We start from the raw sequence: 15650 nt of genomic DNA on the forward strand, positions 1-15650 counted from the left end.
AAGGGAAAAGGGTTGACAGGAGCGACACGGTCCTATACTCCCTACTCATAAAACATACTCATTCTTTACGTGCTGCACAGTGGCAAAATATAAATGTGACCTTATATAAAATGTAAATTTTAAATGGCCATTATATTGCCCCTCTCTCCACGGCCACTGCTATCAGATGTAGCCATCCGTGGGTTACCTGGTCTGAAACATTTCCTTTGTTAGCGAGACCCCTGGAGGTCCACTGGGGGAAGTTGCTGATTAAGAATCTCTAGCGCCAATGAAGCATCGTCGAGAGTGTGCTGCTGGGATATTACTACTGGGAGGGAAGGGAAGGTACGTGGACCGGAGAGGTTTGGGAAATGCTGAATCAAACATAAGGATAGTGGTGACTCCGTTGGTGGAACTTTCTAAAGCCGTAGCACCGCGGAGCTCTGTTGTGTGGCAACGTAGTTTGACAAAGGTAATCACATGGTTAACTTCAGAGCCTGATTTTGGAAAAGGATGTTCTAATATCTAAATGGTGAATTACTTGGGAAGAGAGGTGAAACTGGTGTGGATTGGTGGGGACCTGGGATGGTGGGACTGTGACAGGGTTGTTCCCGGATAGAGGTTGCCTCCTTTCCCCGAATATTCCAGGATCTCGCTTTGTGCAAAGCAGGTGGATTGGTGTATATATAATTAACTCAACATTATAGGTATGAAAACAACATTTACAAGAACACTTGCAAAATGAAAAACTTAAATATACATCATTACTCCCTAATTTATCTGCATTATACCTTCAGCCGTTTTTGAAATATGGCAAGTTTTCCTGAAATGCAAAAATAAAAGTTCATCTCGGGGATTTTAATTATTTTGTCCTCTCTTAGGTTCAAGTACCCCTTTTTCATAATAGAGTTCTTATTAAAGTGATTAATTTTCACAGTAAAAAAAAGTACTTTCTTAATTGACTTAATACCGAACAAAAATGATAATTGCAGGTTATAGGGAAACCCATGTAATCAAACTCTCACTGATGATCCTGGTATTACATTATTCTTTCATTTTATTTGACAGTTTTAATGTTGGTTATATACCAAATTTGGAGACTCAACCAGCTACACTCCAATGGGTGTGTGGCTCCTTTGCTTTCTGCAAATTTGTTCATGTGGAGGTTGCTTCGGCAGTGAGAAGTAGGTTTGAAAGCTATAGCAATAGGTGTAAAATAAATTTATAAGACCCTACAATAAAACCAAGGAAAAATATATTAGCTATACTGACCCTCAATGCTAGATGCATAAGAGGTTTTTTATTTAACCATTCCAGTTGACTCCTGGAACCTACTAAAATTTTTCTTAGACAGTTGGTTCAACGAAACCCTATAATTCTTTTTCAATGAATTTATATTGAGTCCAGATGTATTTTAAGAAATTTATAGCCAAGCCAGACCCCCGTTTTGATCTAGCAAAGAGGGGAAATTTGAGGATGATCATCTCCATACTAGAAGAATTCACATCAAAACTGGAAAATTCAGTTAAGTCTTTCCTCCTTCTATGTTAGAGAACATCTCCCTCCCTGGAATGGTCTTGTTAGTAGGATTTCACAGCAAACCCACAACCAGAGTGATGAGTTTTCCACCAGTCAGGATTTCATACCTGTAGCAATTTATTGCCATACACAGGCTCTTGATACACTACTCTATAAGGAAACAGAAATGTAATGTTTTCAATGCAAAAAATGAAATAAATAAAAGAAAATGCATAAATCAGACAGAAATTCCAGAGCAATTCATTTACAAGTTTGCTTCTCTTCACGAAGAACTGAGGGTGAACCATGGGACCAAAAGGGGAACCAGGCATTGCCAGACCAATTTCTGTAACTGAGGGCATCCAAAAAGGGGACATGGGACCAAACACACTCACTGATTTGTCTTATAATCTGTGTTTCTTTTTAAAGAAGGAAGAAAAAAGATACTTTCATGGCTTCTTACCCTTCCAAGCATATTCCAATGGTCCAAGCAAACTATTTTGAAATGTCTCTCTGGAGCTCATGATTGGAATTCTTCAGCATACTTGAGGATTTAACTTGGATGCCTAATTATTGACACAGTTAAGATGACAGGACAGTCGCAACCACAAGGACAGCAACACCTGTGTTTTTTATGTTTAATTTCCACTAACAGAAAGCTCAATTGTATTTCATGAATTAATGAAGCACATGGAAGCTACTGAAATTATTTTGAATAGATACGACTAGAAAAAGTGTGTGTGTGTGTGTGTGTGTGTGTCCATGGGTCTTGGAAAGCTACTGTTCGTATGTGAGTTAGCATATCGTCACTCATTCAGGTGTAACACTGCAGGAGTTCAAAAGACTGGGAGGTGATTGGTGGATGTGAGTCATTCAAGGGTGCAGCTAATCTTTCATTTGAGTGGTTCTTGTTTGAGGTAAAGTGTCCAGGTCTAGGGCAGACCTCTAGGTGAACATTTTAAAAGATTTAGGGACCTGCCTTATAAAGAGGTGTGTGTGTGTGTGTATGAATCGTATTTTATTGTATTGTTTTTCTTCTGTAGTCTGCCTCTCCTTTCCAATTCAGTTTACTTAACCTTCCTCTATAAGTTAAAATCTAAAAGTTCATAAATTAAAAATAATTAAATAAATAAATAAATAAATAAGAGTTCTAGTTCTCTCTCTCTCTCTCTCTCTCTCTGTCCCTCCCTGCTCCTAGTCCCCATTGACTGCATTTGAATGTCTCCAGTGTAGATAGAATTCCCCAGCCTGCCCTCCCCTTACACCCGCCACCATCCTCTCATTCCTCACCGTCCTCTTTCCCTTCCTGTCCCTGCCTTTCTCAAACTTTGTTCTGCGACGGCAATAACGTTCTTTGTTGACTCGGGGCTTGAATGCTGTAGCCAAACCCTCATGTCGGTGGAGATTTCTGGACAAATGATATCACCTGTTTTCTAACAAACGTTCCAGTTCAGAAACACATCAGGTGAGGTGATAGGTACCGAGATGCCTCCCTTGCAGAGCTGTGGCGAAGACATGGGGTGAGGGCTGAGCGTCCCAGAGCTCACACAGAGATGCCTAACGTCCTGCAGGGCTGTTGCCTCCCCTGGATGACTGCCCAGCCTGCTGCTGAGCCTCAGCTCGCTCACACTGAAAGCAGGGTCCCTGGAATAAGCATGTGGAATTTTTATTTGGAGAATTTCTGCTTTCCAGCTTTATATAGTCCCAAAGCTAAGGATGCTTCTGGACCATTGGTAGAAGGACCATTGGTAGAAGGAAGACATCTCTTTATTTGAAGATCCATGGAACAGCAGAGTGTCAAGAATTCAGAGATAATTGTGTTTGGCCACAGTTCAACCAAGAACATGTCACGACAGAATTTCGGAATGAGGCAAGAATGCACTGGACTGTCATGGATGCATGTTCAGCCAGCAGACTCTAGGCCAAAATGTCTCTTGGGAAGCTTAGGGCTCTCCCAACACAATGGCACATTGCTGACATTCCCATTGTCTACCGGCTCCTTCCCTCCTCCTCCTTCGTTTCCATTATCCCCTTTGCCCAAAGCTCCCCTGTCTTCCTCCAGATTCTACTGATAACTCGTCAACTCTTTTCTGACAGCTCTGTGGTCATGTCCTTCTTCCCATTTTCAATAGTTATCCTTTGATCAAATGCCACATCCTTTGATATCTCTCTGAGTGGGTTTGCAAAGGCTCTCGGCTAAGTTCATTTAAGCCACACTTATTTTCAAAGCTGGCCTCGTGAGATCTCGAGTTCCAGCCCTAAGGGTACTGGATTGCCTTGTAGGTCCAGGGAACTTAGTCTCCCCACTTCACCTTTCAGCCAGCAGCCACACCCATGTATCACCTCAGCTATTATTCATTTTTTCCCGAATTGGATCCACTTTTCCATTTAATAGGATTGATAGAAATGTCCATCCACTAATAACAGTGAACTAGTAGATTTGACATGCTAGTTATGTACATTTCCATCTTTTGACATAAAAGAGTGTGTGTACACACGTGTGGGGAGGCTGGGTGTGTCCCCAGGTGGAAGTGACCCAGATGGGCCCTTTCCCACCCTCTCTGAGCAGTGCTGTCCACCCGGGGCCTGAACGCCTTGGTGGCGAGAGGCCGTGTTTCTCCTGCACAGCCGCGCTCCTGAGAAGGAGGCTTTTCCTGTCCTCTCAGCCTCAACAAACTCCCGGGTTGCACCTTAGCTTCTGGCTCACAGCATCTCCGGCATCTGTGAACATCTCTCCCTGTCTCCTCAGCCCTCTCTGCTCTGCAAGGAGAGGGAGGAGCTAAATCTAGGTAGGAAGCGTGGCTTGCCTGTGGCAGGGGTCCTGCAGGTCTTTGCAATCAGAATTGCTTCAGGGCTCCCACAGCAGGAGCCACAGACCTTGGGCATCACAGGGGATGAGGGGCAGGAGAAAGCAGGTGCACAGCAGAGGGCAGTCATGCTGGTGAATGTGCTAGTATCCGCATCATTGAGATGCTCTGACACGCTGTCAATGCGGAGAAGGTCTGAGTAGGAAGAACTGGAGAGTCGATTCCCCTTAACTTCTTAAAAATAACCAAAGCTAGATGGGTGCTCCTCTACCCAATTAAATGAAAAGAACTAACTGGTTTAAACCTATCAGAAGCGAGCATCGAACACGTGCCCGGGTCCTCTCAGGATTTCTTTAAACCTATGTATTGTGCTCTACTTCTTACGAGACTGAAGGAGCAAGCCAGAAACTTCCTTTAACTAGAACAGAACCTCACATGCTTTTTTAACCCCTTTCATGGAGCTCTGGGACGTGTCTACTCATCATAAAACAACAATATCTCAAAGGATGTGGGGGTGGCAACTTGAAGAAGCACATTAAAAATGACTTCTAGCCAGGATGAATCCTGCTTCATACATTCTAGAGTGCAGGAACTCTTCATATTTTTTCTTGCCCTTAAATCAACAGCCCTGGCCGGTTTGGCTCAGCGGTTAGAGCGTCGGCCTGCGGTCCTGAGAGACCCGGGTTCGGTTCCCACTAGGGGCGCGTGCCTTGGTTGCAGTTTGTCCCCGGCCCTGGTCGGTTGTGCGGGTGGCAGCCACTCGATGTGTTCCTTTCACATCGATGTTTCTCTCTCTCTCTCTGTTCCTCTCTCTCCCTCCCACTCTACCTGAACAAAAAAAAAAAAAAAAAATCAACATAAGGCCATCCATGAACCCCTTTTTGCTGCCATATGGGGTGGACCTGTTCATCACGGTTGCTCACATGCACACACCACCCGGCAGCAATATTCCAAAATTGCCATCTTAGACGGAACAAAAATTTCAGGGAGGTCTGCAAGGCCTGAGCTGCCTTCTGGGAAAGACGACAAGAAAATGTGCCAAGGAAACAGAACCTAAAGTTCCTGTTTAAGCTAATTTTTCCATCACCTCATTGCCTATTTGGAACTGCCCCCCCCCCCCCGGAAAATCTTGCTGTCATAATAAGAATAGCGGGAAAATGTATAAACTCTTTGGCTACTAGAGTGACTTGAAAAGCGTGAGTGGAACAGTTTTCAAAACCGGGAAACTCAGGACTTGAAGTTACTGAGACAACTCCCTTCACCTAAACCTCACCCTGATACCCACAGGGGCTGCACCCCTCAGCCTGGTGTTCTTTGCCCAAATGTGATGAATAGTGGAAAATAAAACCTCTTAAAGGAACCAAAAACACAAAGGGACTTTTTTTTTTTTGGCTTTTCTTCCTCGGTGGAATTTCCCTTTCCATCTTAGTGTGGTTGTTGGCGTATTTTTCCTCTTCTGGATCTCTCTGCTCTTTCCGTTTGTCTCACTCTTGGGGATGTTCATTTCTCCCAACCAATACAGACATACTTCATCAACTGCTCTAACTCGTCACCCTGTTTCTTTGTCTGTGGGCTCCTACAGCTGGTGCCCTCGGCAGCTTCTCCTTCCTGCTTTACGAAAATCTGTGAGGCGGGGGAAGACGCCGACTTGAACTTTCTGTAGACCAGCTCCAAGGAATAATGCAAGCAATTGTGTCATTTGAGAAACAATCCAATACATTATTCTCATTTTACAGAGAGGTGAACACTCAATCCGTGATAACTAATATAATAGGTTTGTTTTCTGCCAGGCTTCTGTAACATTCCTTTCTTCCCCCCTGGGTCAGTGTTGATGGAGATAGGTTCCTTCTTAGTGGATTTTCTTTCTTTCCCTTCCTTCCTTCCTTCCTTCCTTCCTTCCTTCCTTCCTTCCTTCCTTCCTTCCTTCCTTCCTTCCTTCCCTTTTTTAAATTTAATTTCTCTGTGCCTTCTTAACTCCCCTCCATTTCCCAAAGTTAAAAAAAAAAAAAAAGGCCTAAACTTAGTTATATCAACTCTAGTCCCTGTATGTGCATAGTCTATCCAGAGGCTACCCTGGGCCAGGAGGTGCTGATGTCTGGGTTCACTGGAATCTAAGGGTGGAGAGGCAGTCCAGCCTGCTAAACCTCAGCCTGCCTCTCTATTTAAAATGGCACAAACTGAAAGTCTAGAAAAAGAAGATGTGAGGAGGAGTAAATTAAGACCCACAAAACAGGAAGTTGGTTGTTGACTGGGTGAATAAAGGACATCCAGATCATTCATTAGTTTCATTACAGAAAAAAAAAAAAAAAGCTAACCCACAGATTATAATAAATGTACGTGATGCAATAATAATAGAACTCAACTAAGTTCATCACTGATGGAGATTAATACCATGTCTCAAAATTGTAATTATTTGAAATTCAAAGGGAAGAAAATTAAATAACCAGCATCTTTTCCATTCTCTAGTAAATGAAATCAATTTGATCAGAAATACAGTTTTATTTCTCTCTGTTATCTAGTCTATAAAACAAGTGTGATTGCAACGAACTTGTTTGAGGTCACTTGTAATAAAAAAGTATATGATTTAGAAAGCACCCTCCAATCCTGCCAATTTATTTTAAATTGTGTTTATGCCAAGTCATTTTCATAATATTGCCGCTAATATCATAATGCGGGAGAATAACTAATGCTAGGTCAGCTTCGATCAGTTTAATTATGGTCCTCATAATGAGAAACACTTTTCTCAAAGTGAACAGCTTAACAAAGTGGCACCATTTAACAAACAATTCTAAATTTAACAAACAGTTCTGAGTCAGGGAGCAGCTCCAGGGAAGTGGAGGAACAAGAAGTTGAAGAAAATAGGCTTTAATGTTCAAGTAGTTGGATATTTCTTACTAAAGGTGTCCATGAGGGGCACAGGGGAGAAAAAGAGAGAGGGAAAGAGAGAGAGGGACTATTTCTCTAGGGCTTTGTGATAAACAATCAAATATGCTTAGAAGAAAACATCAGCCATGAAAATATCTTTTACCCCTTTGCAGCTGGTAATTACAGCTGTCACCCTAAATATTAAACTGAAGACACACGAACCATACGTTAGGGAGAATTTCTTTCTGTGTGTGGGGTGGGTGGGGTGTCTTAATTTGACAGCAGAGAAAGGCCACCTGTGGGGGATGTGCATTTATTCTGAGGCTGACCGAGGAGTTGATTCCACTCACTCACTGTGCGAGATGCTATCGCGAACAGGAGTCCTGCTGCCCTGCGAGCCTCTGGAATCTCCCACAGACCAGGAGGAGGACAAGACGGCCCCGAGTGGTGGAGAGACTCTCAGCAAACTTGTAAAAAGAATGGCTCCGGGAGGAAACAAGGATGGCATGCACGTTAATGAATACTTACATAAATGTCTGCACCATAAAATCCATCCTGGTAAACAACACTGCAAGGGTGCACACACAAAGAGAAACATCCATATTAGTGCACTTCCCCATGCAGACACATCGCCCCTGCGCTGGCCACGTTAGTCTGGTCACAAGGTCCGAGACACAGGAACCGCGGAGAGTTTCCACACTGGTTAAGGAGGTTGGAGACAACAGTAGGCGACCAGGCTGAGAAAATTAGGCTGGGGTTCGGTGTTGGCTCAGAACCAGGACGTGGTGGTGTGCTGGGTACCGGACTCCCCACCCGTTCAGGAGGGGCATAGAAATGCAAACAGGATGAGGTTTACTCTAAGTGGCCTAGACAGAGAGGAGGGTTGGAGTTCACATTCAGTCAAACCACACAGCCCTCCCGGCCCTGGGAAAAATCATCTGCTTAACATATATGATGGATAAGGGTAGGGGCCCAGACTGTCACATTTTCAACATGGGCTATAGCCGAATGACCTTAGGGGACTTGGACAACACATACGATTCCAGAAAACTTCTTCTGTATTCTTTCACACTGTAGTATTATATTTGATACTTCCCTGGGCCACTCTGTCATGGTTAATATGGAGAATATCTCTAATTATACGTGGGTGTATGTGTGTGAAAATATGTGTATTTGTGTGCATTGAAGGGTATACATGTGTATATATGCATGCAAAAATATGTGTATTGTGCGCATGCATGTGTGTTAATGCATATATGTGTGTGTTAGTGTATATCTATCAATGCATCCTTTTGTGCACATGTGTGCATGTGTATACCATGCCCACATGTACACATGGACATTAATGTATATAGTGTGTATATGTGTAGTAGTATATTTGCACATCTGTATATGATATGTACTTATGTGTATACATGCATGTACATGCATGTTTCTCTGTGCATATTTGCATAAATTATACCCAGACTAAGCAAAGCCCCACATTAAGACTGAACAAGACTGGCCTTGCCGCATCTTCCTGATCATTGTCCATTTGGTCATCCCAGAGAGCAAGGACTTCACAGGAGGGGGAGAAAGAGAGGTCCTGGAATTCTCCAGAAATTTCTTGGTGTACCCTGAGTGAAACTGCCAGGAAACAAAGCTCACAGCTGCACCATCATGGGAAACTGACTTAAAATTCCTACGCATTAAAATGAGCTTAATGAGGATTATATGCAGCCTGCACAACTCACAGGCTTTTGTGAGGGTCACAGGATATCTCGAATATAAAAGCGTGTGTTTCTACATGCATGTTTTCCAAAGGATGGTGGTTGTAATTAATAACCTTCCCTAATATCTCCCCTCGGAGTTTACAGATGATTTATGAGTCTGGCAAAAGACCAATGAGCCCCACCACTGAATGGAGCTGTAGTTTTAATAGAAGCACAACGTTGATTACCAAAGGATTCCAGCAGGCTTCAGTAGCAGAGTGACTCACATGTAAGCCAAGCATATTGATCCAAGGAAGGGAACTTCACAACACACACACACACACACACACACACACAAAGCAGTGACACTGGTTTGCTGGAGAACACTGTAGTGTGCTTCTCAGAGCTTTTCAGGGTTGACCGGCAAAACCCCAAGTGCCACTATCCTTAAAATGGTGGCAGGGATTCACACGCTAAGGAGGTTGGTAGGAATCACTTTCAGCCGTTTTCATTTTGATCAAAAGGGCTGCAGTTCACAAGAGCACTTGTCAACCTGCGACCGACCCTGGTCCCTGATACCGAGGCGTCAGCATCCGGAGCTGGGCTTCGGATTCTCTGTCAACATCCCCAACGTAAAAAGCCAGTGTGTGTTGAGGGTCAGGAGGCAGGGCCAGCGTCTGCCCACAGGCCTCAGAGCAGATCCGATGCAGCAGGGGAGAGCAACTGATATTTAGTTAGGGCCCCAGAACCGCAGAGCTGATCATTTAGCCAGAGCACAAGTTCTGTCCCCGTTTTTCATGCCATCATGCCTTTGCACATGCTATCCCTTGTGCTGGGAACAGCTTTTCTTCCGAGGTCCTCATCCAAAAGCAGATCACCATTCAAGAGCCAAGTTAGACGGAGACCACACAGGCATCTGGGTTGAATTTCAGCCTCACCAATCAGCAGCTCTGTGACCTTGGACTAACTATTCAAGTTATCTGAGCTTCATTTACTCATCTGTAAAATGGGGAAAGAGGTAAGTGCCCACCTCAAAGGATGAGTCAGTGAGATAAGGCTGCAAAGTAATTAGCAACCTGACATCATAGCTCTGTCTGAACACCACCTTGCTATGACCTTGATCCAGTGCCCTCCCAAAGCAGCGTTCTTTCCACCTTCTGTCTGTGCCAACGTCACATTTTTTGATCCTCACTTGGTCAAGCAATTTTCTGTATTGCTCAAATATTAAATATATTTGTGTATGGGACTCATTTCGCATTGCCCTTGTCTCCGATAAGCTGACTCAATGTTCTGTCCTACTAGGTCTACCTCATTGCTTTTCATCCTGTAGATGAAAAATAAATATCTATTGACTGGCTATTGCCCATATTTTAAAGGGGAGGTGACAGAAGATGACACAGTGATTTAGTTATTAACTCCAGGTAGAATTAGGTTGTGGATTAGGAAGAGGCAGCCTACAGCCTCATTTGTTTCTGATCTGGTTTTGCAGCCCCGGTGACTGTTGTCAGCGGAGGAGGAGAAGGCAAGTAAGATTCGAAGATGAGACACTAGCTTAGGACACCAGCGCAAGATGCTGGACAGAGCGTGATCCCGGTGTGAACAAAATATTCACACTTAACCAAATATCAGTATATTCACATATGGAAAACAATGCCCTTTTCTAAATATTTGTAGCGGGGACCCAGTTTGTCTGCCTTTCTGAAGATACAGGCATACCTCGGAGATGCTGCGGGTTTGGTTCCAGACCATGGCAATAAAGCAAGTGTCGCAAGAAAGCGAGTTGTAACCGTTTTTTGCTGGTGGAGGGTCTTGCCTTGATGTGTACATACATGCAACATGTGCGAGGCGCAATAAAGTGAGACACAATAAAATGCGGTCTGCCTGTGGTGGAGAGAAGAGCTGGAGCTAGACCCTGAGGTCTGCTCCAGTGGACACAGTGTGGGCAAGACCGTCTGGGGCTGAGCCCTGGCTGTGGAAGTGGCCCCTTTGTTTACCAGGACAAGTCCTTGGGCACTGGGGCAGGCTGTGTGCCTCCGCATGGAGTCTATTTGTCCCAACAACTCCCAGAGCCGAGGCAAGAACAGGCCCTGATGTTTGTTCGGTTTGGTGACCTAGCTGCCCTCCAACATGTGTCGTAGAAAACTACTTTGGGACTCTGCTATGCCACGCTGATGAGACAGAACGGAAGAGGAAATGGGATCTCACGTCCTCATTCTGATAAGCTCACGAAGGATGTCTGTGCTGCCGAAATGCTCACTAGTCCAGCCTCTGTGCCGAGGCCGAGAGAGAAGAGAGTGAATCCTCTCGCTGTACCCCCTCGGGGAGCTCAGGAAGTCACACAGCCGCGTGTGGAAATGTCAAACGGCAGCTGTGATGGGTGCTGCGGGGGAGAAGGGGCAGAGGCGCTCTGAAGGTGCAGGGAAGGACGAGGGCTAGCAACAGAGGGGAGGGGGCCGGCGGACAGGCCGCCGAAATTCAAAGGCTCAGCCAAGTGGAGAGCGGGAAGAGCTGGCCAGGCGTGGGGAACAGCCGGTGCAAAGCCCAGTGTGTAGAGGGTGCCGGGCTCCTCACTGCGAAAGGAAATCAAGGATCCCGGCTGCTATTCTAAACCACACCGTGTAGGAATTGCTTGTTCTCACTGAGGGCAACACCGGCACGTTTCGGAGAGACGTGAACGAGAGGCGGAGTGATCCACCTTCATGACAACTCTCCAGGACGAGAACCCACACGGTGGTCCTCACTGGCAGTGTGAAATGCAGCCACCACAATGCAGTGTGTTTCCCCGCCTAAGCCCCGCCTAAGCCACAGGTAAAAGCACAGGTACGAATACTGTTCCTACGACACTGATTGAGGAGTGACTGTGTGTCAGTCAGTCCCTAATCGGAGCATGGTGTGCCCATTCTCTCACTCAATCCTCATTATACCTCTTCGAGATGGACACTATTATCGTCACCTCTTTAGGTATAAAACACTGAAGAGGAGAGAGCTAGTTAGTAACCAAGCTGGATGCTAGCCCAGGTAGCCTTGGCTTCACAGCCTCAGCTTTGAACGGCTCTGGCAGGCAGTGGCGGTCAAACTTCAGCGCACCGCCGAGCCACCTGGAGGGCTAGTTCAAACAGATGGCCAGTCCGCACCCCAACCTGGAGCTCCTGAATCAATAGATCTGAAGGGGGTGTGTGTGTCTAAGAATTTGCATTTTTAACAAGTAACAGGTGATGCTGCTGCTGTTCGGAAGACTAATAGACTCATTGCTCTATGAAATACCCCCCTCCATGTGTTGACGTTTGAGACAACACAGAAGGTTAGCTTCCTAGGTCCTATTCTAAATGGAAGAAAAGCTCTTACAAAGTCTCCTGCTGGTTTCCATGAATATATCCAAACACTTATTTTTAAAGCCCTATGAAACAGGTGCAACAGATTTGCAGGGAAGGAGGACAGGGGTCAATGTCTAGGATGCATCTATAAATAAATGAACCACAGCCCAGTCACCAGAGAAGGGAGTTGCCCTCATGCATTGAACAGGTGCAGCCAATTTTATTGCAAAGACGGTCTGTCTAGCCATGCAAAGGTAATTGTATTGCTTGTCAATCACTTTGGGACTGCAATGTGCTTTTGCAAGAACATAATGCAAATGCACATCTCATTTTCTTAGAAAGATAATAACAGTAGTTAAATATTTGGATGGATGCAAGCAGGGAATGGCTGCACTATAGCAAATTAGTTTACTTTAAAAAATGAAAAGAAGGAAAGAATAGGATGCCCCAAGTATACAGTGCTTGTGTAATATAATACAGTCTAATCACAAATGTATTTTTGAAGGAAAGGTTATTTAAAACTGTTCTATCTTACTGTCCCTTCCAAGTGAAATAAATTAAAATTTTAATGCATTCAAATCTAGCTGTTTTTAAGTAGATATAAGGTGGGTCCATGAAATTCCTGGCATCATTTGTATAGAATTGTGTGTGTGTGTGTGTGTGTGTGTGTGTGCATGTATATGTACACCAACATTTCCCAAGGGAAAATATGTATTTTAATTAGATCATCAAAGGCATCTGTGACATCCCGCTCCCCCCCCTCCCCGCAAATTTAAGAACCACTGATTTATGGTGTTTGTCTATTAATGCACTCAATTAAGAGGATTTTTTTTTTTTAAATCAAGAGGTTACATTTTAAAACTGGCTGAGTAACTGAATAAGAATTGACACAAATCTAGGGAGAATACTGAAAAGTATTTAAGAATGGGTGGTGATGACTTTAGTTCTAGTGTTTATATTAAATTGGGAAGTTTCTAAGTATCAGATAATATAGTCCAAGGATCAGATGTTTAGAAATTACAACCAAAAAGCATGGTTGATTTAGGGACAGAAAGATACATATACATAATCCTAGAGGCTGGTTATTAAAGGTGTGTGTGTGTGTGTGTGTGTGTGTGTGTGTGTGTGTTTAGGACCTGAAAGCATTCTCAAAGGATCTGTATGTGGGTTTTATTCTTGTATTAGACAACTTTAAGAAGTTTTCTGCTGGGATACTACCATGTCTTTCCTATATACAGGGTCTCTTCAAAATACTTCTCAAGCTAACTCTGAGAAGTTGCACATAGATGTGTCATAATTAATTAGCCAAGAAAGTGCAGAATATCTTGCTCAAAGATATCCAGAGAACTAAGATCAAAACTCTACAGCAGGTACTGGATGCATAACTTAGAATAACAATTAAAAAAATCTCCTATGATGCTTTCTAGTACACCCTACTGTAGCCCCATGCAATATGCATGGTACATAGTAGAGACTTAATAAGTAGCTGTTTTATAATTAATTAACTAATTAGTTAAGAGCAAGAACTTGGTGAGGCCAATCTCATGAGATTACTTTGTGAGAGACTGGGTTTAGCTGCTGTCAAATAAGGTCAGAGGTAGTAGTGAGTCTGGTGGCTACCTTCCATCTTCATCAGTCTGCAAGCTCCATCAATGGCAATTACCCAATGGGTAATTTCTCCCAATTATGACTCAAATGAAGACAGACTGGACATGGTGGTTCCTCTATCAAAATTAACTCCAGGATCAAATACAAGGAGGAATATGGAAAATTTGGTCCCTTCAGCTCTTGTTGAGATTGTTCACTAGTGAATATTTTATGTACAGTCTACATATTCCTCAAACTATTGAAGTGCTCTGTGCAAACCAAAGCCAGCTCTGTGGCTTGTGAGGAATGCCGATCTGTGAACTGCTGGTACCCCCAGCAAAGGAGTAAGTGATGCAACACAGGGAGAGACAAGGAATCTGTAACTATCAACCTCCACAACAGAAGCTACAGTTCACTCAACTCACATCATAGGATGGACCCTACCGATCTGTAGCCTTACCTGGATCTCCTACCCAATCCTCTATCAACCCAATGGCAGCAGACATAGTCTTCACTTTCCTGTTTGGGCAATTGTATCCATACAGGTTAAGTCAGCTACCCAAGATACTATGAGATAGAATAGCAGGGGTCAATCTCACCTGACCCAGAAGTGTAACAATCCTATAGACTATGTAGACACTAGATTTCTAACTCACCCCTCATTCTCATTCACTTAATATTGGTAATTGGTTGACTGTCTTAGTTCAGGATTTTGCATTCATTTCCATGGTCCCTCCATGGTCCAAGCAGAGCTCCATACCACAACCCTGAAGGAATGATCATGTATTAATGTCCCAAGTAGTTTCTATTTAGCTATGTGAGAAAGAGAGACAGGACCCTTCTATAACTTAAGTTCTTCACTTGCTGAGAGGAACTTCAGAAAATATCAGGCTGTGGAGGGGAAAACCAAATCAGTGAAATGGATGGATGGATGGATGGATGGATGGATGGATGGATGGATGGCATCGTTGGCAAACCCTCCCGGATAACTATCTTGATGTTGGATAATCCAAGGGTCACCCATGGCTCCACAAAAGTGGACATGGAGGTTCTGTGGGATTTTTTTCCAATCTCTTGGGAAAAAATATAAAAATTATACATAGATGTTGGATAAATGACACATTTTTGGTTGGATTTTTAATAACAAAGTATATTCATGTTGGATACTTGATAAAGAACAGAGGGTTAGGTTGGCGATTATATATGTTTTCAACTGGTGACAATGGAAAAAATGATGATTTTTCTTAATAAATGCAGTTCAGAAAAGATGAGGGAGAATCACAAAATGAGATGTTAGCATGAAAAAATAGGAAATGATTGGCCATAACTATGTCCTAATCTCTTCTCTTCCTAGAAGCCTTCTCTAAACACCTAAGCCCTTCCTTGGTGCTCACAAAACACCCTACCTATCACCTATCACATTTACTGAAATTGTTAGCTTACATGGCACCCTCTGCCCCAGCTGGAAGACATTTCTCCGAGGGCACATTTGTCTCAGCGTCCTCAGAGCAAGGCCGTGCGTGGGGCCGAGCAAAGGGGTGTTATGCTGAACTGGACATTAGCAAAGATATTGGTCAAATCTAGAAAACATCCTCCAAAGGACTTTGGAGGCAAACAGCTACAAAAAAATCCACACTGTCTCCTGGGCCACCTGAATCCTGACCATGTCACTTTCTGGAAACAAGAGTGGGTTTCCAACCTCTTTGCCACTCAGCACGATATCAGGGTCCTCTCTCCTCCAGCTAATCTTGGCTCTTCTCTCCAAGCTATGCTGTCCCCTGCAGTGGTCTTCAGACTAAGCTAAACAAGCCAGAGGAAAAGGGAAACCACTATTTAAGATGCTGGGTTCACAATTTTGCACTCAGAGCCAATGCATTCCAGGCCTTTGG

General features: G+C 43.8%; 1 protein-coding gene across 7 annotated transcripts in view; it reads right to left on the reverse strand.

Annotated features, from left to right (window-relative positions):
- RBFOX1 (RNA binding fox-1 homolog 1) overlaps positions 1-15650 on the reverse strand; it is a 1464646-nt gene that overhangs the window by 42950 nt on the left and 1406046 nt on the right. For 4 of the 7 annotated variants that reach the window (XM_036278891.1, XM_036278886.1, XM_036278889.1 and 1 more), the window contains one exon: positions 7698-7737. In XM_036278891.1, the coding sequence (XP_036134784.1) occupies positions 7698-7737 (40 nt within the window). Of the gene's footprint in view, positions 1-1625; positions 1669-7697; positions 7738-15650 lie in introns of all 7 variants that reach the window. The other 3 variants (XM_036278888.1, XM_036278885.1, XM_036278887.1) reach the window with 1 other exon arrangement.

This window comes from Molossus molossus, unplaced genomic scaffold (assembly GCF_014108415.1).
Source record: "Molossus molossus isolate mMolMol1 unplaced genomic scaffold, mMolMol1.p scaffold_m16_p_3, whole genome shotgun sequence".
Lineage (NCBI taxonomy): Eukaryota > Metazoa > Chordata > Mammalia > Chiroptera > Molossidae > Molossus > Molossus molossus.